Consider the following 21,096-nt stretch of genomic DNA (forward strand, 5'->3'; position numbering starts at 1 on the left):
GGACATGAAAACGTACGTTTTTAAATTTTCACTCATGTACGTTCTTCGCTACGTACGCTCTTTCCAATGAGACGTGAATGGTCAAAATCAGATAAGAAATGGCGGAGGAGTTCAAAGGACAAATTTCTTGTTGGCGTATTAATTATAGTACTGGGGGACCGAGCCTTGCTCGGTTGTGGTTAATTAGGTTTAATAGTTAAAACAATATCTTAAACAGGCATTTGAAAATTTACGAAAAACATTTTTATTACAAACCATATACATTTGATCGCTGAAATAAAGAAATAGTAACAACTCTGTAATGTAATGTATGCAATTAAACAAAAATTAGATACACTTTTATATGATCTTGCTTAAGTTTAATTACTACTTGCACAGAATCTTTCTCCCCTCAAGTCATCGTAACCCGTTGTTAGACTTTTACGCTCACAAAAGACAGCAGATAAAAAACAAAATCATATTAGTTTCAAACTGGCTTGTGACAACAATTTTTCTCTTTTTCGCTACTAAACTTACTTCTAAAGAAATTGAGATTCTGTTTGTTTTTTTTTTTTTTTTTATTGGGATTTAGCATAGGCCTACAGTAATAGTTTTATGCCAATTAAAACCCCCAAACGTAATTAGTTTACTTGGAATACCTCAGTACTTCAGGGTTTATGTTTTGATGGGAATGGGCCAGGTAAAATAATCAGTATTTGATCTACTATTTGAACTACTTTCCGCTATATCGAGTAATCATTAGTGTAATCTTTGCTCAATTACAACTGACGTTTTTCCCTTTGTACTGTATTTTGTAATTTGCTAGTATACTGTTGATAGCTTGTTGTAAACATATGTTACAAGTATTTTGTTTACTTTTCCTTGTTAACTTATTTGTTCAACCAACATAGTTACTTAGCATCCCATAAGGCCAATGTTATTTTTTTAATTTTCAAATGAGTTGTGTAGCAAAATACAAATTTCCCTGAGGTAGTAGCTGTCACCAATCTTGTTTTAGGGCAATAAGTCCCTAATTCCAGAATTGTATAAAAATCCTTCTGCTGGATTTGGAGATATATATTAGAGACAGACAGACAAACAAAATTATCTCGTATTATAGTAGGTATAGGATAGGATAAATGGTGTTTCTTTACAGTCTGGCTTGGCTAAAAAGTTGGCATATTCCACAATCATAAATCAGTAATTTACAGCTCGCTCTGCCGAATGCTCGGATCGACTACGTTTATTTTTGTTCTAAAACCGGCTACAACTGTAATATGGAAATGGAATGTCTCGTTCCACATTCAAAAGAAGTTTGAAGTCAACATTGAGACAAACACAACATACCAAAAATATTGTATAGGTATAATAGGCTATCCAAAAATCAGTTCTGTGTGAATAATTAGTCTTTACCTGTTACTGTTCGTATTTATTTGTTGATATATTACGGTCTAAATAAAGTTAAACACCTAATAAAAACAATATGGAGAACATCTTAGCACCAATGTATACATTTTATACATTTTTAATTATTTTAACCATTGTCTTAATACGCATCCATCTGTAACAAAATTCTATTTCAAATTTCATCCGTGGCTCATCCAGAGGTTTTCCTTGATAAATCTTTTTTTCAAAATTAACCTTTCAATTTTATATTAGTAAAAGTAATGAATTATAAACCTTTTTCTCTGCTGTTCAATAACCTCTAGTGTTTTGGCTAAGAACCTAGACATTTAAACCAACGAATAATAGTCCAAAAATATAATTAGAACTAGGTACCAAGTTCACTCTATAAATAAACGACTCGACTTTCATCATTTCTTTGTCTTGTCAACTGACCAAGAACTACAAAGTTGACGCGCACAATCAGATCACTTGTTTTAAACTCGTTCGGTTTAAGTTTGATTTACAATTAAAATGTATTACTTTTCCTGTAAACTGTAACTACTGGCTACTGTAGTTGAGACTGTTTTTTAACGTTCAAAGAATTTTAAAATCTGTTATTGAGACTTTCTTGTCAATCATTAGGACAATAGCAGGACTGGTTCTATACATCTATAATCATTGTATATACCAATAAGGGATTAATACCGGTATGTCTGTTGGAAGGGGTATGTTTTGCAGGAACCACAAACGCTTTTTTTAACCAAAGAGGGTGAATAAAAAAAATGGATATGCTACATTTATGGTAGGCCTAGATCTTTATTAATACAATATTGAGTCCAACAGATATTTTATAATTGTATTTCAGAATAATTGGTGTTTCAAAATCTTTAGATTATTAAGTAGATTTTAACAGCTTTCCAATATATTTGACTTTGGAGAATTAATTACAAATCTGAATTAAGTTGTATTTTATTTCAATCAGAGCCTTTTCTAAAATTGAATATGCAATTCTCACTTTATATGCTGAAACACAGTTTAAACATTTTGTATAGGCCTACGTGTAAAGTAATAAATCAATGGTGAAATATTTCTGTAGTTTGTTACAGCAATAAATTGAAAAATACAAATTGTTTCGAGTCAAAGTAAATACCTAATTGAGTATTGAAAGTGTTCCTTTATGACCGTTTTAACTACTTTAAGGAAAACTCAGAGTAAAATAACAATTGTGCCCGAAGCTTTTTCAAATTTGTTCGCTATTTCGTCCTCGACAGTGACAGCTGTTTCTAATAAGTTTAGTTGGCTAATGAAAGCACAATGTGTGGTTGGCGGACTGATTATGTATTTTGCACTCAGTTAGCATACTAGTAAAACAAGTAGGCAATTAGAGACTACAAGGAGATTTTAGATCTTCTCGCGTCAGTGGATAGTTCACACCTGCCACATGCACAACTCTGCGCTTGATTTGCCAGATGGTAACCTTTTGTATTATTTTATCCAAGGTTGTATTATTATTTTAAAATTTCTAAATAACCTGGCTTCGTGTTTTATAACCTTAATTACGAGCTGTTGGCCCGTCCTACGTACGGGAATCAAGCAGTCCACCCCCCCAATATATCTACTCTTAATTCAAGCTTTAGTTTAAGCAGTTCAAAATTTATTGTAAAGAAAAAGCTGCCAAGATGAATTAAAACTTACTTTCCGAACCTTTCCTCAAAAAGTCGAGTAGTAAAACCATTTTCATAAGCTTTCTTTTTAAGACTCGTGAGCTTCGATTCATAAACAGCAATGATTATAGAATCTTACTTAATTCATGTAATCAATGACAAAATCATAAAGTTAAAAAAACTAACCTCATAGTTCTATAGAATATTTTTATATTCAACCAGCTGTTGGTTATAACAAATTATATTACACTAAAACAAACTTAAGTTTTTTACAGACTGTTCAAAAAAATAAATTAGAACATCTAGTAATTTACAATGTATATTTAAATTATCTCTCATCCTCTTACCGAATAAATGAACGTATCAATGATTATAGCATTACACATAGTATAAATAAGTCAGACCTACGTATGTCATTTCATTTTCATCCAACTGCTGAATTTGTGTCAACAACGCTGAATGTTTACAGCTCTGTTACGTTAAGCAAATGGTATTAATAGCAAAAGCTAGTCTAGAATGTTTACGTCGGCTGCTAGACTTTTTAAAAATTAAAACTTAATTTCTAAAAAACTGGGACCCTAAACTAAAATTATGGCTTCGACATTCCCTAGTTCTCAAAATTATCTTCCTTTCAACAAAAAATCTTGAAAATCCGTCAAGTGGTTGATTCAGAATCGTGAAATAAAAAAACCCTGTCACGTTTTAATATTATAGATTATCTACCTTATCCATATTTGATCTATGAAGTCATAATTTTAAAATTACTGTACCGTATTTATTTTTTGCCTAATCACAGATTGACAAGAGTTCCATTTTGTACTCTATCATTAAAAAATGAAGCTTTTATTTATCATGTAATACTCATTCTGAAAGTTGTAAAAATCGTTGTGCGTGGTTGATAACTCTTTATCTTAAACGTAACAACACTTCTCGTCTAATTAAGGCAAAGCAGGAAGAACTAAAGGACAAAGTCAGTTTTGTGTGTGTAACTTGAGCAAGCAGTTGAATAGGAACTTTTAATTTGACTTTTTACCAACTGTTTTAGTTTATTTTCTTGAATATGTACAACAATAATTTTTTATTTGACACTGTGTCAGTATGTTAATTGAGAAGTTGAAATTCTGGATTTACGTACTTGAAGGTTTGTTGAGATTTAATTTAAAGTTTTCACAAATTGTTTATTTAAACAGCCTTATGTTTAGGAACTACTTTCATATCAAGATACAGTAAATCAATTGTTAACTTACAATAGTCACATATCTTTTGTAGCTAATTGCTTCTGTCCCTATGTTATTAATCTTTTTTTTATTTGCAAATGAAAACACTAATTGGTTATGTTTTGCAGTGATTAAGAAACGTAATCAACAGATACGCAAAACAAATCAAAATGAAACATTAAATACCTCCTTTTAGATGGAAATTTAGATAAAATACCTACCCTCAGCTGTTTAAAGTAAACAGTTGTTTTGGGAATTAATTGCAAATGTAACTTTAAAATAAACTCCAGTAATATCACACACATAACCTAAATATTATTTAAAACATCTCTTTAAAAACAAATAATTCAACCTGCCTATTTTCAAACTCAATCAAGAGTTTGTTAAATTATTATGAACGAGTTATTATATTGACATATAAAAAAATGAACAAATAAAATAATGACTTTTAAATCCAGGGGACTAAATTAAATAAATATTTTATCGTTCTGGAGCTCAAGTCTTTCTTCACATTTTGATGTAAGCTTCTTCCATGTGGGAAATTTACCTTTTTTTTATTTAAAGGTATAATATACCTATATATTTTCTAAATGTTTGGTAATACTATTTGTTCAAGAATATTTGATCAAAATTTAGTACAGTATATATAATATTTCATATCAATTAATCGATCCTAATACCATCAGCATTCCCAAAAGTCAGGTGTAAAGATTTAAAAGTAAAAGCTCATCTCTCTTTAGTTCTGAATTTTTTTTAAATATAGTTTTTTCCCTACATGTTATCATATATACAACAGCACTATCTATATGCATGCATGCATAGATCCTGTCTAAAATTATAATACTGGACAATTAATTTTACTGCCTAGTTTAACACATTGTCCTTATGCCGTCACACTCCTCTGTATGAGGGTCCTTTGTGTCCTGGTAGCAGTGTTCCCAGATTGGCCGTAGTCGAATATCGTACACGCGGTCCTAAATTATCGTATTTCAGGCAAAATTATCGTACAGTTTTAAATAACCATCGTAACTGGCTTGAGTATTGATGTTATCAATAAATACCTAATAGACTTATATACTTTTTGATTATAAATCTTAAAATCGCCATAAAACCATATTATTTATAGTTTTGCACGTTGTTTGTAATCATAGTAACTGAAATTATGTGAATATTTCTCAACCTCAATACAAACACTACCTACACCAATACAGTAATAATTCGCCAATTGGGCGAACCGAGATTATGTACGGAAGGTCTATTTTTATGATAACAGACGGTGTATGAGAAGCAGAAGAAGCAGAAGCATTCGAGGTTTGGTTTGACAGCTAGCTAGTGTCGCCGTCGCCGACTCCTGGACTCCTAGTGTGTTTGTGTTATAGTGTGTTCGTGTTGTTGGAGTTAAGCAGTTACGTAAATCGTGTGTCAAAAGAGACGAGTGATGCCCACTTCTTAGTTCTTTGTAGCCTAATTATTACCACTACTAGCAGTCTAGCACACTTGTGTTGTTTTTGTTTGTACTGTTCACTTTTGAGTTTGTGTATACTAGGCTAGGCCTACAAAGTCATGGATAGTGATGAAGACAGTGATTCTGCCCCATCGACATCGACCAATGCAAAAATAAAAAGGTTTAAATCTGTTAAAGATGTAATTTATTCATATTATAATGTCCATAATAGTTATGTTAGAAAAGAACATATGATGTTTCCTTGGTAGCAGAACAGAGTGGTTAAATTAATTGAGAAGAAGTTAATAGAATAGTGAATGATGAGTAATGAAAAACAGATTGAAAAATTAAGAGGGACTGAGAATTTCACAACATGGAAAATAGTCATGAAGGTAATCTTAGAATGTGAAGGAGTTTATGGAATTGTTAGTGGAGAATTCGGAAAACCAACAGCAGGTACACCAAATTATGACGAAAAATTGGTAAATTGGTCAAAAAATGATGCAAAAGCCAGAAAATATATTGTTTTATCCCTTGAGACGAATCCTCTACTTAGAGTAAGCAATTGCTCTACAGGAAAAGAGATGTGGGAGAAACTTGTCCACATTTATGATGTCAAGTCAACTGAAAATATTGACATATTGAGAAATAAGTTCCATAACATTTCTTGGGAACCTACCCTTGGAATGAATGGTCATCTGGAAAAGTTTGACGAAATCCAAAACCAATTAACAATATACGGTAAGCCTATTAATGAAGACGATTTGTGTGCTCGACTCCTTCAAACTCTACCAAAGGAATATGATCACATGTATGTGACTTGGCACGACTCACCAAGGGAGGTGAAGACATGGGACATTCTACAGAAGAAATGTCTCAACTTTGAATTACGTCTAAAGGACAGAGACGAGATGGATGTAGCAGTAGCCATGGTTTCCAAAATAAAAGTAAGTTCTAAACAGCCAAAATATATGGGAGCCAAAAATGCCAAAAAGGGAGACTTGCAAAAATTAGGAGCGATAAAATGTTTTTCATGTGGCAAAAATGGTCATCTATCTAAAAACTGTCGAACAGGTGTAATTTGTTTTAAGTGTCACACAAAAGGACATAAATCAAATGAATGTACCCGTGAGATACAAAATGCTGCAATGATGACTCGATCAAATCTAGAGGTAGGCCTAATTGATAAGTCATTTTTCAGTGAATGTGACAACTGGCTTGTTGACAGTGGTGCTTCTCACCATGTGACAAACCGCAGGGACTGGTTCGCCACTTACAAACCATTTGATACTCCTAAAAAGATGGACAGTGCTCGCCAAGGTGTTCATATTCAGGCCTTGGGGTCAGGAAAAATAGACGTTATGGTTTTTGATGGTAAACAGTGGACTTACAGGTATTTCGATGATGTTTGGTACTGTCCTGATGTTGCTTGTAACTTATTCTCTGTGAGGAAAGCAGGTGAAAAAGGCATTCACCAGACTGTGAAAAACAATGGTAAGTCATGGGTGTTTTCTCAAAATGGAACAATCATTGCTTTGGCTATATTTAATACAGCTAATCAATTGTATAATATGGTTGTTAAGGTCATTCCACCAAAAGAATCATGTTTTATTTTGAAGAAAATAAACAATAACGATGATAAACACTACTTTAACATTGAAGAGAGTAGCAATGATATCGAGCATGATCCCCTTGACAGTAGACAATCAATTCTAAATGATGAGACCAGAAATCAGCTTGTTGACAGTAATCAGGACAATATATTCCATGAAGAAGAGCAAGATATTGTGTATCCAGGAACCAATGATACTGATGAGCAAGACATGTTGTGTCCTAGTGATGATAACGCTATTCCAGGTGATATATTACAAGAGGAGACTTATAACCTGAGAAAACGTGATGGAATAAAAATACCTATGAGTTATAGAGATGATTCTGTCATGTGTGTCAGTGACAGAGATAAAAATGAGCTTTTAGCTTCTGCAATACTTACAAACGAAGTACCGGAAAATTATGATGAAGCAATTAGATCTGAGCATGTCGTCGATTGGAAATCCGCTATGGATGAAGAAATAAATTCATTAATAAAAAATAAAACTTATGATTTGGTTGATCAACCAAAAGGAAGAAAAGTCATCGATAATCGCTGGGTATTTGCACTGAAAACAAATTCTGAGAACGAGATCATTCGTTACAAGGCGCGTTTGGTCGCAAAAGGATTTACTCAGCGTCCTAGTATTGATTATGGTGACACTTTCAGCCCTGTAGCTCGGTTTAAGACGATGCGAACTATGCTAGGCTATTCAGTTCAGTACAATCTTGCTATCAAACAGTTTGATGTTAAAACAGCATTTTTGAATGGCAATCTTGATGAGACTATTTGGAAGAGTAAGCTTCAACGGTGTGTTTCCCAATCTTCAATGGAAGCAGAATATGTTGCCGCTAGCGAGACCTGTAAATACCTTCGTGTTGTGAAAGAGATTGGCGCAATTGAAGAAAAGTCTATTCCTATACTACATGTGGACAATCAAAGTGTGATTAAACTTATGAACAATCCAATGTTCCACGATCGCTCTAAACATATTGAGACGAGATACCATTATGTTCGACAGTTGGTCTCGGGGAAACAGATCACTGTCAGATACATTCCAACAGAAGAACAAACCGCTGATATTTTAACAAAGGGCTTATCATCATTGAAACATGTTAAAATGAAAACTTTCATTGGGATGGTGACCTCTTAACTAAAACTTATTTTTCTAAAATGTATTATGGACATTACGGGGGTGTGTTAAAGATGTAATTTATTCATATTATAATGTCCATAATAGTTATGTTAGAAAAGAACATATGATGTTTCCTTGGCAACAGAGTTTAGTTGTTTGTTATATTTTGATGAAGTAAGATGTATACACAAATCTAAGTTTTTCATTCTATCAGTGTTACTATTAAATTAACTTAATTTTTGATCCACAAGACGACTTGTTATTTTAGACGATATTTCCAACAAAATCAACTACCCCTGAAAAAACCAAAAAGAAGCGAGGTGAGTCATCAATCAAAGATAAACATAGGAGGCAACGTTATCGCACCGAATGGGAACAAAAACCCGAATTCAAGGAATGGTTAAGGCCTGCTAAAGGTGATCCTTTTAAAGCATTTTGTTGTGCGTGCAACTCAACATTCACATCTGAGCTGGTAGTTATAAAAAACCACGCCAAGTCAAAACCGCATGTAAATAAAGCCAAATCCATAACTATTCAACCTAAAATAACTGAACTTATGTTTGATAAAACAAAGCAGAGCTTTGACAACCAAGTGAAAATTGCAGAGATTAGAACATGCGCATTACTTGCAGAGAATAATTTATCTTTTAAAGCAGTCGATGCAATTGTCTCTCGAGATAAGGCATGCCATCCAGATTCCAAAATTGCTCAAAATGTAAAACTAAAACAGACCAAAGCCAATGGTATAGTTAAACATGTCATAGGCAAGTATGAAAATTATTTCCTATCCAGCAAACTAAAGTCCAACAAGTTTAGTGTGATTATTGACGAGTCGACAGATATTGGAACAATCAAAAACTTGTGTATGTGTGTGAGATTCTCTGACAGTGGTAAGATTGTTACAAGGTTTTGGAAATTGGTCCAGGTATTTGCTTCAAATGATTTTAAAGCATCAGCAGATGGTGCAACAGCTAGTCGTCTTTATGATGCCCTTATTAAGTCCTTCAACGATGCCGGAATCCCTATGAGTAATATAATAGGATTCGCAAGTGATGGTTGCAATACCATGTTTGGCGACAAAAATTCAGTAGCCCAAAGGCTGGACGTAAATTTTCCTGGCGTTACTCTATCCAAATGCATCTGTCACTCGATACATATATGCTCGAGTGAAGCCTGCAAAGAGCTACCACGTGCTCCCGAGGAACTTGCTCGTGACATATACAATTTCTTCAAGAACAGCAGCAAACGGCAATCACAATTTGTAGAGTTCCAACAGTTTTTTGAAGTTGATGTGCACAAAATTCTACGACCATCTCAGACTCGCTGGCTATCCCTCCAATTAGTGGTGGACAGAATTTTAGAACAATGGGTACCATTGCTCAATTTTTTTGAGCTGCAAGCATCTGAGTCGAAACAACCTAATGTGTGTAATATAGTGCGTACAATGAGAGATCCCACAACTAAATTATATTTTCTATTTTTACAGTGGGTTTTACCGAAATTTGTTGGCCTCAATAGACTTTTTCAAGGGGATGGTGCTTTGATTTCAACAGTGTACGAAACTATGTCCGAGACCTACAAAGAGGTTTTACTGTCATTCATGGACTCAAAATATGTGTCTGAGACTGATTTGGAAAAAATTGACCCGGCAAATGAAGATAAACAGCTCCCTCCATCTCAGATATATTTAGGCGTCTCCTTGATGAACTTGGAAAACAACCCGATAATAAAAGGAAACAAGGATGCAGCAGAAATCACTATCTACTTTCGAAAAAGATGCAGGCAGTTCCTTATCAAGGTAAGAGGCATATTTGCAATTATGATAAAGTTACGCCATATGGAGTTCCTTTAGGATTTGTTTATTAGATTTAATTTACTAGTTTGTATTTAGTTTAAACTATTAATATATATATATATATATACCTGTACGCTTAGATGAGGTTCTTGACACTGAAGCCAAGCCCTGCGCATCTTTGCATTTAGAGATGAGATGCCACAGCTTTCTGTATGAAAATTGAGGATATTGTTTGTTCATATCGTTATCATATTTACTTTATTGTTTTATATATTTAATTCAACATTTGTTTTCAGATTTGCCAGGAAACAAGAAAGAGGTTTGACTTCAGCAAAGACTCCCCGTTTGCTAAGATGCGATGTCTTCATCGGAAGATCGCTACTTCAAAAGATGATCCACGTCGGCCTCTGTCCATCATCGAACTTGCATCAACGGTACCTCGTATTATTAGTCCCACGAACACTGAACTCCTGCAGAAAATTGAAGATCAGTGGCGGAAAATAGTGCTCAAAGACTTTGTTGTCGATTTTAAAGACATGACAAATGATGAGTTTTGGAAATTCATGGGAGATTATTGCAGTCTTGACGGAGAAAAGGAGTTTAGAGAATTGAGTATGTTTGCCCTTGATGTGCTAGCACTACCATTTTCGAATGCGGCGTGTGAAAGAGTTTTTTCCAAAGTAAACTTGATAAAAACAAAAACAAGGAACCGAATGACTACAACAACAATAAATGGACTTCTTCTAACATCTCAACATGTTTCTGCAGGCGGAGGAAGTAGTGTATTTGAGGTTCCTCAATCCATGCTATCTTACATGACGTCAACCAATTTATACAAAAAGAGAGCAGAGTGTCCATCCAGTGTACCTACCATATCTTCGGACTTCGGAAACGAGAGTGAAGAGGACATAGTTTTCTTCGATTCCGATTAAAGAATGATAGGTTACATCATAGATAAAAGGAGTATAGACATACACCTTTTATACTCCTGTCTATACTCTTTTTATCTATGGTTACATGTAAGGGATGTAACATGATGATGTGAGATGTAGATGCGTGTTTTGTAGGCCTTTGGCTTACAGTGTGTGTTCTTTGTTTGTGTGTTTTTTGGTGTTTTGTAATTTTAGTTCCTATTACATTATTGAGAAGAGATTTTAATTTAGGTTTGTCCTGTTCCAACTTTTATATTATTTGTTCAAAGTACTGGATTTGATTTATGTAGTTTCTATTTTATTATTAGCGGCTAACTATAATAGTTACCACGAGAGTTATTTAATTTAGTTGAATTTATTGTGTGCAATAAAGTTATCCCGTTACATATGATACCCAACCCAGGTAATTAACTTCTAGGCCTATGGAGTATGGCAATTGGTTTTGTAGGTCTCTGGAATTTGTTTTGGTTCCTATCCTATTCCACATTACTGTATTGAGAAGTTATGATTTTGATTTGAGTAACTTTCCTTTTCCCAACTTTTATATAGCCTATTCGCCAAAGGTTTCATAAGATAGATTTTTTTATGTTTTCCCATCTCTAATAAATACTGAGTTTTGATTGAAAACAGCAAAAACGTTTCTGATTTACTTGGTATAACCTCCCAAACCAATTTTGTAAAAGAGTACTATTCTATTGCCCAAATTATCGTACAAATAGCATTATCGTACGGTGGCGTATCGTACATCGTACGGGAGGCTAAATTATCGTACAAAACGATAATTATCGTACGTCTGAGAACACTGCCTGGTAGTGAATGTGTTAATAACCTCTCTCACAGACATAATATGGTTATTATTACACAGAGGTAATGTTTATTTTTGTTTTCACAGAGGCCATTTCCAATGTTAGAATTTCACATAGACGAAGGACAGTCTCCTTCTCGGGGAATGTCAGTAGAAGAAATGAAGATGATGTTGAAATCCTGGAGCCTGAAGCCGCCCTCCAAGAAGCATTACACGTTGCCGCCTTCCAAGCTCAGCGGCAACGGAAGAACAGTGGATATTCCTTTACCAGTGATCTACCAGACGGTGCTTTGAAAGTTAGAGCTTTGTGAGTGTTTGAATTTGTATTAATTTGAGAAATACAGGCCTTGCTCTAATGTTTGAATACTGTGTACATCTGTATACTTTTTATAAAGCTAATTATGTTCATGTACTTTTGAGAAAACCGTAAGCTGCACATCTATCAAGTTCATACTTGAATATCCATACTTGAGTTCATACTTGGTCTTGAAAGGAATGAGAATTTTCCCTGTAAAATATTATTTTTTCAATAAACTCTCACGTAAGGGCACATATCTTATTCAAAGGGATGTATTATGGAGACACTATCAGTTGTTAGACTTCCTTAATTTTCCTAGTAGAGTTTATATATTACAAGTGGAATTAAATCAACTTAATTAAAAAATATATATATATTTTTTTAACAGCTGTCCATGCGAGTAGTCGAACCATTAAACTTCCTATACACTTGTGTAGTAAACATATAAAATAGTAGCACGGTAAATAAACGCAACAATTGCATATATAAGATGTATAATTAAATCGTTTGATTTCATGATCTTTCAAATTTGTTTGTTGGCACAGTAATGATTTTATAAGGCTATGCAAAAATTAACAGAAAACAAATGCATATATTGTTACTCTAGATTCCAGATATATAGGTTCTGTGGCACAACCTTCAAAATTTCCTTTGCATTGGATACATTCAATCTGTTCATTGTTCAACCATTTTCAAGAAAAGCATTATAAAATTCAATATCAGTTGTAAATTTTAAAATAAAACTAAAAAAATACAACAAAAATAAATATACTGGCTTTTACAAAATCGCTGTATTTACATAATTATAGAGGAAGTATTTGACTTGGTTACTAACGACTAGCTCTTTAGCGAGCTAATCGCCAGTTTTATCACTAATTTATAATGATAATTACTCTATGGAATACGTGTGCTAGACAGTATTTACGCAGTATTGTTGTCGGAAGTCATGGTTGAGTTGCTTAAATATACATCTTATAACATTTATCTCAAAGTTAACTGTAAAATAAAAACACAGTAAGTAAACACTATTGATCCATTAAATATATATTGAACCAGCTGTAACCATGGCTTTTCATGGTTACTTCAAAGAACAACATTGGACTTAAATAAGCTGTCAGAGAGCATCTGTGCCCTAGGAGAGTATTGAAATAAAAATGACTATCTCCACTAAGCCTATGTTAAAAATTTGACTAGCCATCATTCTTACAGCATCTAATCAATATATCTCCATACAGATATTTCAATTATTTTTTTTTCTGCTAGTTTGTGTCCAAGGCAATGGTTACTCTTGCAAATTCTTTCAATATGAAAACTGGCGTATTATTCCAAGGGGCAGGAAAAGCATACCCCCGCAAACAATCTTCCGATATTAAAAACATTTTAAATTCACTTTCCATGATTGTATTTAGCAACCATTTTACCAATCTAAAAATATTTCAACATCAACCTAAAGTATCAATCTATTTATAAAGTATTTCTTGACCCCCGGTATTATGACCACAGGGTAAATTGCACCCTGGAAAATTTACCCTATTATGAGAGAATAGCATTTAGCCACCATCAGAGCCCACAACCACAATCAGATATAAAACATGCATCAAAACAGGCCTCTGATATTAACGATAGCATTATAAGTCAACCTGTGTTGTCTAAAACCAACAGTTATATGTACAATATGCTTTACAATACTGAAAACGTTACACTTACAGGAATGTCCTTGGCAACTTCCATCTTCTGCTCTGTGTTGTTAATGTTTATGTTTGACTCAACGGCGATTTATGTGTTTATAGTTCCATTGATCTTACTCCTACTACTTGGACGTATAAAGAATAGATTCATTTACTATTTTTTTATAAAACTTACTGTAACAAAAACACATTTTTACATTTTTCAACCACCTTCTGGAAACAGTATGTCACAGAACAAATTGCCTGAAATATCCTTACTCCCAGACAAGATTTCCCTCCTAATTTAAGAACCTCTAGATGTTCTGAAATATGTAGCTCTTTAGGGATTTAAGATAATTTTTGTCTCACTTATTCTTCAAATCACTTGAGACTCACATACTAGCCTACATATTATGAACCAAATAGTTTTTAAAATATTAATTTTCTCAGGAGCATTGTTATACAAACTTTAAATAAAAATTAACTGTTGTTAAACAATCCCTGATTCTTCGGAGTTCTGACTTATTCTTTGCTGTTTGTTTAAAAGCCCTCTAAATTTGTTTAGACAAAAATACTTGACAAATAGTCGAATCTTTAAGGGAGTTTTATTTTTTTGCATCAGGTTTCTGAGATTCTGAGATTTTGGGGATTGGAGTAGTCAAAGGTATATCAAAGGTATATTTTGCCTTTTAAAACTTGTATAGTGAATTAGTTTTGGATGATAGGCTTAGAGTCAAGTGGTCCAAATATAATATTCTTGCAAATTGTCACTTGTTAAAGTAAAACAAAATTTTAGAACGTAAAGTAGTGGTGATTTACATTTTACTATGTTGGAAAGTGGCGAATCGTTGCATTTGGGTAATTGAAAATAAACAACTTTATTTTTTTTTTCACAAAATCGTTTTTTTGCACATGATTCTATATACTCTACAATAATTGTGTGGCAGGTTTCAGAGGTTGGGCAGAGCAGTGTGGAATCACTCAGACACTGTGTGGGCAAAAACCATCTCATGGATAATACTGGCGCTGCTGCTGTGGGCGATCCTGTACAGCATCGAGGGTGAAGGCATGGGACCCGAGGGCGACTTGTTCAGACTGCTGGTGGGTAGGTCGCAGAATGAACTCAACAGATTTATGGTGGGTAGGTTTTAAGCTCTTCGTCAAACACGTTCAATGGAGCACCAGTTGAAAAACAGAAACACTTTGCACTCTAGCTTCAGCAAGATTTAGACTTGGTAGGTCACATAGATGCACTGGGTAGCAGGAACAGCTGGTGACATAACCTTAAACTGAGAATAATACTCACAGAGTAGTGCATACGTTATGTACAAGTAGTCATGATTATCCTTATATACAGTGTGGTAGAAAAGTCCTGGAACGGTTAAATATTTTAAAAAATAATGCAGATAGAGCTAAAATACTTGGTACAAAGTTACAGGGCATAAAACTCTATTTTAACACATATTCAGTGATCCAATAATTCTTCAGGGGGACGGCCCACAAGGAGTCGGAAGAAAATCTTAAATGGAAGCATAGGTCAATATGCACATCAAATTAAAGGTCTTTTTTAGTAGAATACAATGCCGCAATTTGCACTTCAAAAGGTTGATCCTGCGCAAAATGGCGGATGTTCAAAGATTTCTTGAATCCGCCATTTTGAATCTTTGAACAACTGCCATTTTTTACTCAGGCATTCTTTTGAGCTTGAATTTACGGCATCGTAATCTAAAAGTGAAGACCTTCAATTTGATGTGCATATCGACCTATTCGATTCTTACGTTAACAATTTTCTTTCGATTCCTATGGCTGTGCCCCCTGAGGAGAAAGCGTATAATAGCAATGTAAATTAAATGAATCTTTGAACAACTTTTATTTTGCGCAGGATCAACCTTTTGAAGTGCGGTTTGTGGCATTGTATTCTACTAAAAAAGACCTTTAATTTGATGTGCATATTGACCTATGCTTCCATTTAAGATTTTCTTCTGACTTCTTGTGAGACGTCCCCCTGAAGAGTTATTGAATCACTGAATATGTGTTAAAATAGAGTTTTATGCCCTGTAACTTTGTACCAAGTATTTTAGCTCTATTTGCATTATTTTTTAAAATATTTAACCGTTCCGGGACTTTTCTACCACACTGTATAATACAAGAAGGCGATTTCTACAAAACACTACTCCTCCGTTAATTAAAAATTATGTGTCAAAATTAAGTATTTCTTTCGGGCTTTGCCCCACAGGCCATCAAAATCCCAATGTATTTCTTATGAATAAAAGATTTTGTTTACTCAAACAGACAAATTATTTGTGTTAATTAAAGCTGTTCATAGTAAACACGTGATACACACAAGAACTTTCGTATTCAGTGTGAGTTCGTTTCCAGTTTCGATAACTGGTGTTAATTGATTGATTACATTATCTTTGAGTTGACTCTTTTAAGTAATCGTAAATTGGAACTGTTATTGGTTTTGAACACCTGTAATACTTTGCAATTGCTCGAATTCGAGCAACAGGTGCACTAGTCGTCTTTATTACCTGAACATATGTGTGATCAAGAACCCTGAAATTACATGCTATTTCTGTGTGTTATGATTGTTCACTGTAAAGGGTATGCCAGGACAACACCTTTTGCCCCTCTGTACTTAAAAAACACACACTAGGCTTTTTGGAAGATACCTGCACTTGACTGAACAATCTGATTGTTTTAGAACACTACATGCTACTTATTTTGTCAACACACTCACACATGCATATTTCTCTGCCACTAATGTCAATAGAGATATGGATATTATCTTATATCCTACATTTACAGTAGTGGTATTTTTTTTTTACTTTGTCAGCAATTTTCATGTTATTTGTGATGGTTTCATTGCATCGATGACTTTCCCTATGAAGTAAGAGAACCAGAGGAATCAATTTAATAAGGGGTAGTAAAAATAACTGGTTTACGACATAGGCGTAACTAGGATGACTCCGGGGGGCCTGAGGGATGTGGAATATCCCCCAGGGAAGGGGGGGTCAGGGAAAATTTTTGGAATTTAGACCTGTAAACTCATGTTTTAGCTTATTTAGATACATATTAAACAGTTTTTTAATTGTAGAAAAAAACTGTATAAACAAATTTGTTTTAAGGTCAAGGAGGGGATTCAAACCCCCCCCCCCCCCTCCTGGATCAACCACTGTTTCTTGATAACACCTTACAGGATGTTTTGGGTTGATGCGTTTACGGGGGGGCCTTTTTCAAACCAATTGTATAAATTAACTGAATTAACTGTTATTTGCTCTTTGAATTTACTCTTTTGCATTTATTTTGAAAACATAACCTACTGGTACATTAAGTTTTGTTATGTGTGTTGTTAGTTTTGTTATATATGCGGTAATAAATGCAGAGAAGCAACAACTATTTGTAGAATGCTGGTAATAGAATGCTAAGTAAGTTCCCAACCAACCAGTCATGAAAATGCAATAAAATTGTGTTATTTAAACACTAGCCTCAGGAGTCAGATAAATTTGTCCGATAGAATGTACTAAATGATAATAATTTCCTATAACATCCCGTCCTTATTTTAAAGCTGTACAGCCAACAGGTTTCAAGCAAAAATTAAGGTATCTCAGTTCTCAGTTGAGCCACTCGCATATCAGTTTGCTGCTATGAATTACTCATATCTGTTGAATACGCTTACATTTTAACCATTTTAAGTCAACCTAAAAGCACCAGTCATTGAAAAATCTAGCATATAGCATAATATCTCATAAATTATCATACTATTAAACACCAAATGAGAAAATATTATTGTTACAGGAATTTAGGCTTCAGCTCGTTTGTATAGATGGGATTGTCTAGTCTTCCTCTATCTATGTCAGTCAAAGATATAACACACTTGTTTTAGGTGATGATTATCGTGGCCTACCTGATGGGCCAGGTGACGGAGTTGTGCAAGTTGCCAGGACTGCTCGGGATGTTGGTTACGGGACTTGTCCTCAGGAACATAAAGTTCTATCACCCGGCTGTTGGTAAATACGCTGACCTGACTAAAGTCATGAAGTAAGTAACTCCAGATACCTTCCCATTGATATCATCATCCACCAACACATGCATGACATATATTTTAAGCTTAATATGAATACTGACTAAGCTCTGGTCTTTCTTTAGCCAGGACTATTAACTATAACTATTGACTGTTGAATACTGAAGTACACATCTCATCTATACGGACCAGCTGTCGGTTTACAAAGTATCCTTAAACACAGTCACTATTTAAACAGGTGTACGAATTAAGACATGACACACAGCACAATGAGTAGCCATGTGAACTATGCCTTGGTAGTGGCACAGGGAAGTAAGGTAAAGAGGAAACATTAAATGGTACACATAAGTGGTGTCCAGTACTAGTTTCTGGTGTATAGGGAAAAGTCCATCGCCACCCCCTCACCCACATCTACTACAACGCTCGAGGTGAATGAAGATCCTAATAATGATACAACTAATGGAGTGTGCTCTGTGTGATGAACATTTCTACATAGTTCCTGACATTCTGGCTCTCCCTTGCTCGTCACATACTAGAGCTGAAAGCGCACAGACCTTCCATAAGCAAGTTTCCTCTGTACCTTACTCTATGGTAGATGGTAGAGGATTTACGTGATGGAAAGACTTATTGCTCCCCCATACAGTTCTACAGATTATATACTGTTCTTTGAAGGTTCAGCTGTCTTTACCAGAATAACTGTCATATCCCTTTTGACACATTTAGTTTGAGGTCAACTATAGGACCTTTTCATCTAACTTTGCCACTACTACAGTGTTATGCTATGTACAGACAGCTGGCCACTACCTGTGGTATGATCAGAGCAGGCATGAGGCTAGTACCTGACGCTATCTACGCAGCCCTCCACTGCCACCATGGACTGGTGCTGTCTGGCCTAGGGTTCCTTCCTTCATTCCTGGAGGCCATGGTGACAGCTGTGATCTCATACTTCATCCTTGACTACTCCATAATCTGGGCCCTCTGTCTCGGGTAGGCTATTGTGTAAATGTAAATCATTCAAAATCTCATCAGCTGGACCAATATTTGAATGAGTTTAAGATGTTTATTGTACTAGAAATGTGTTATGCAATGGAAAACCATTGTTTGCTTTCATGACTACAGTGTTTGTTATGAACTACTGTGTGTAATCACGTTTAAGATCCAGGGAATATGTTTCATGTCTCTGTGGTAAAAGAATTGTTTTATAAAATCTGGGGAATTACTTAGTGAACTCTAGTAAAATAATGTCTCTTTTACAAAGACAAAGTAAATTAAGGACTTCATTGAGATTAAATTTGACACTCAATCCCTTACCGTACATCATCCTCTACTGTTCTAGTCGGCTTCCATCCCTGTGCAACATTTAAAAACTATGTGAGGGGAAGTAAATGCTCTTGCCAAGTAAAAGGTGATGATTGGTATTGCCAGTTTGTCACATTTAAGTGGGAACTGGCTAGATGTCAGATTTGAACTCGTTGGCCTCAAGTTGGTGAACTCACTTAACAGACAACCCCTTTAATTAATGAATTACTTAAACAAAATAATGTTTAGAATTTCTAGTTGTGAAAGGCAAAAAAATTGTAAACAAGCAAAACATCCAACAAATCTGTTAGTTATCAAAACTAAACTCCGCCGCAGTAATAACAATAATTGTTGAATACAAATATTCTTTGTACAGCACAAAACCTTTGTTTAGTAATATTTGTGCTGTTTCTCAGGTTCCTGTTATGTCCCAACTCTCCCTCAGCCATCACCCCACCCATGGCTCAGCTGATGGCCCAAGGCTATGGTGAAGAGGAAGGCATTGGAGTGCTCGTCCACGGGGCTGCAGGTCTTGACGTTGCCTTTTCAGTCACCATCTTTGACTTGTGCCTCGCCATACTTTTCCATGGAAGTGAGTTATCGTCATCTTATATATTTAACATTAGTAGTTGAGTTCTAATCTGTTATATTGAGAACCACACTTATATTACATTTACATTGATTACTTGTGAATTGTAAATAATATTCTGGAAGGGGGTCAGTTTTGTCAAATGTAGGGCTGAGACTGTGAGCCGTAGTAAATCTTTTACGTTTAAGCTGTATCAGGTGGGTTAACTCATCTGTGTAAACCAGTTATACTGTACCAACTTGAACTGGAGGGCCGAGTCAGACTTTGTAGAGGAAAAGGGCATTTTTTTCTGTAAATTGTTTCTGTTTTGTGTTACTTTTTTCAGAAATTCATACAGGTCACTTAGCAAAAAATATGTTAGATTAAATTTGGTTGTTTACTGAACGATTAACTTATTTTCGACTTATTATATGAATTATGAGGATAATTTGTACAGCCTCATCAAACAACCTATTTTCTCCACAGGGCATCTTGAACCTTGGCTCATGATCGGGAAGGGCAGTTTGGACGTTCTTGCGGATATCGTGGGAGGTTTTGTGCTTGGTGTCATCGCAGGTTTACTACCTGTTCAAGATAATGTAAGTTATTTGAAGTACTTAATACATCTGGGATATGACAAGTAACTTTAATAGACACTTCTGGCATGTCATAAAGCAGCAGTATATTTGACTAAATTTTCAAAATTAAATCTAAAAAATACAAATGAGGTGTTCTTTTGGCTGTAAAATGATCAACTTTCCTCATTCTGCGATCATATTTTGAAGTCATCAACTGTTATGCCATCTGACACTAATACGGATGGTACTGCAGAAAAGAAATGAACTGACGCCTACAAGATCAATGGTACCACCAGTTCTTGGCTCCAAAGTTTCGTAGAATACCCCTAGCACCTCCAACTCTAGTTCCTCAATGAAATTGATCAGCTGAAGGGGTTATTTGTGGGGTTCCCAGCTCTTAACTGGTACCTGCAAAAGCACTTGACTTTCTTCCTTGGTCAATCTCATCACACTCTAGTAGATAAGTCAGTATTTTCTCTTGCTCCTGACAGAATATGCAATCTACTAATTTCCCTGACAGTTACCAGGCCATAGTCCTGTCACAATCCTGAGGTAATTTGGTTCTGTCAACTTGTAGTAAGAATAAACACTTTTCAGATCCACTCAAACTAGAAGTTATGCTTCTACAGTCAACGTAGACAACCCTTGGGAGATGAAATCGTGTAACTGATGGTGAAAAGACTGTTTGACTTTCTGAATGAATTTCAGCAATCC

General features: G+C 34.8%; 1 protein-coding gene across 3 annotated transcripts in view; it reads left to right on the forward strand.

The window, feature by feature from the left end:
• Window positions 1–21,096, forward strand: part of LOC129005762 (sodium/hydrogen exchanger 9B1-like) — a 29,537-nt gene that overhangs the window by 5,140 nt on the left and 3,301 nt on the right. The window contains exons 1-7 of one of the 3 annotated variants that reach the window (XM_054434762.1): window positions 2,793–2,837; window positions 12,036–12,255; window positions 14,861–15,050; window positions 17,800–17,954; window positions 18,727–18,924; window positions 19,653–19,828; window positions 20,291–20,403. In XM_054434762.1, coding sequence (XP_054290737.1) covers window positions 2,807–2,837; window positions 12,036–12,255; window positions 14,861–15,050; window positions 17,800–17,954; window positions 18,727–18,924; window positions 19,653–19,828; window positions 20,291–20,403 — 1,083 coding nt within the window. In that variant the 5' untranslated portion in view covers window positions 2,793–2,806. Of the gene's footprint in view, window positions 1–2,792; window positions 2,838–12,035; window positions 12,256–14,860; window positions 15,051–17,799; window positions 17,955–18,726; window positions 18,925–19,652; window positions 19,829–20,290; window positions 20,404–21,096 lie in introns of those variants that run through there. The other 2 variants (XM_054434764.1, XM_054434763.1) reach the window with 2 other exon arrangements.

This window comes from Macrosteles quadrilineatus, unplaced genomic scaffold, assembly GCF_028750875.1.
Source record: "Macrosteles quadrilineatus isolate MER2022 unplaced genomic scaffold, UCM_ALF_1.0 Scaffold_32__1_contigs__length_1466915, whole genome shotgun sequence".
Lineage (NCBI taxonomy): Eukaryota > Metazoa > Arthropoda > Insecta > Hemiptera > Cicadellidae > Macrosteles > Macrosteles quadrilineatus.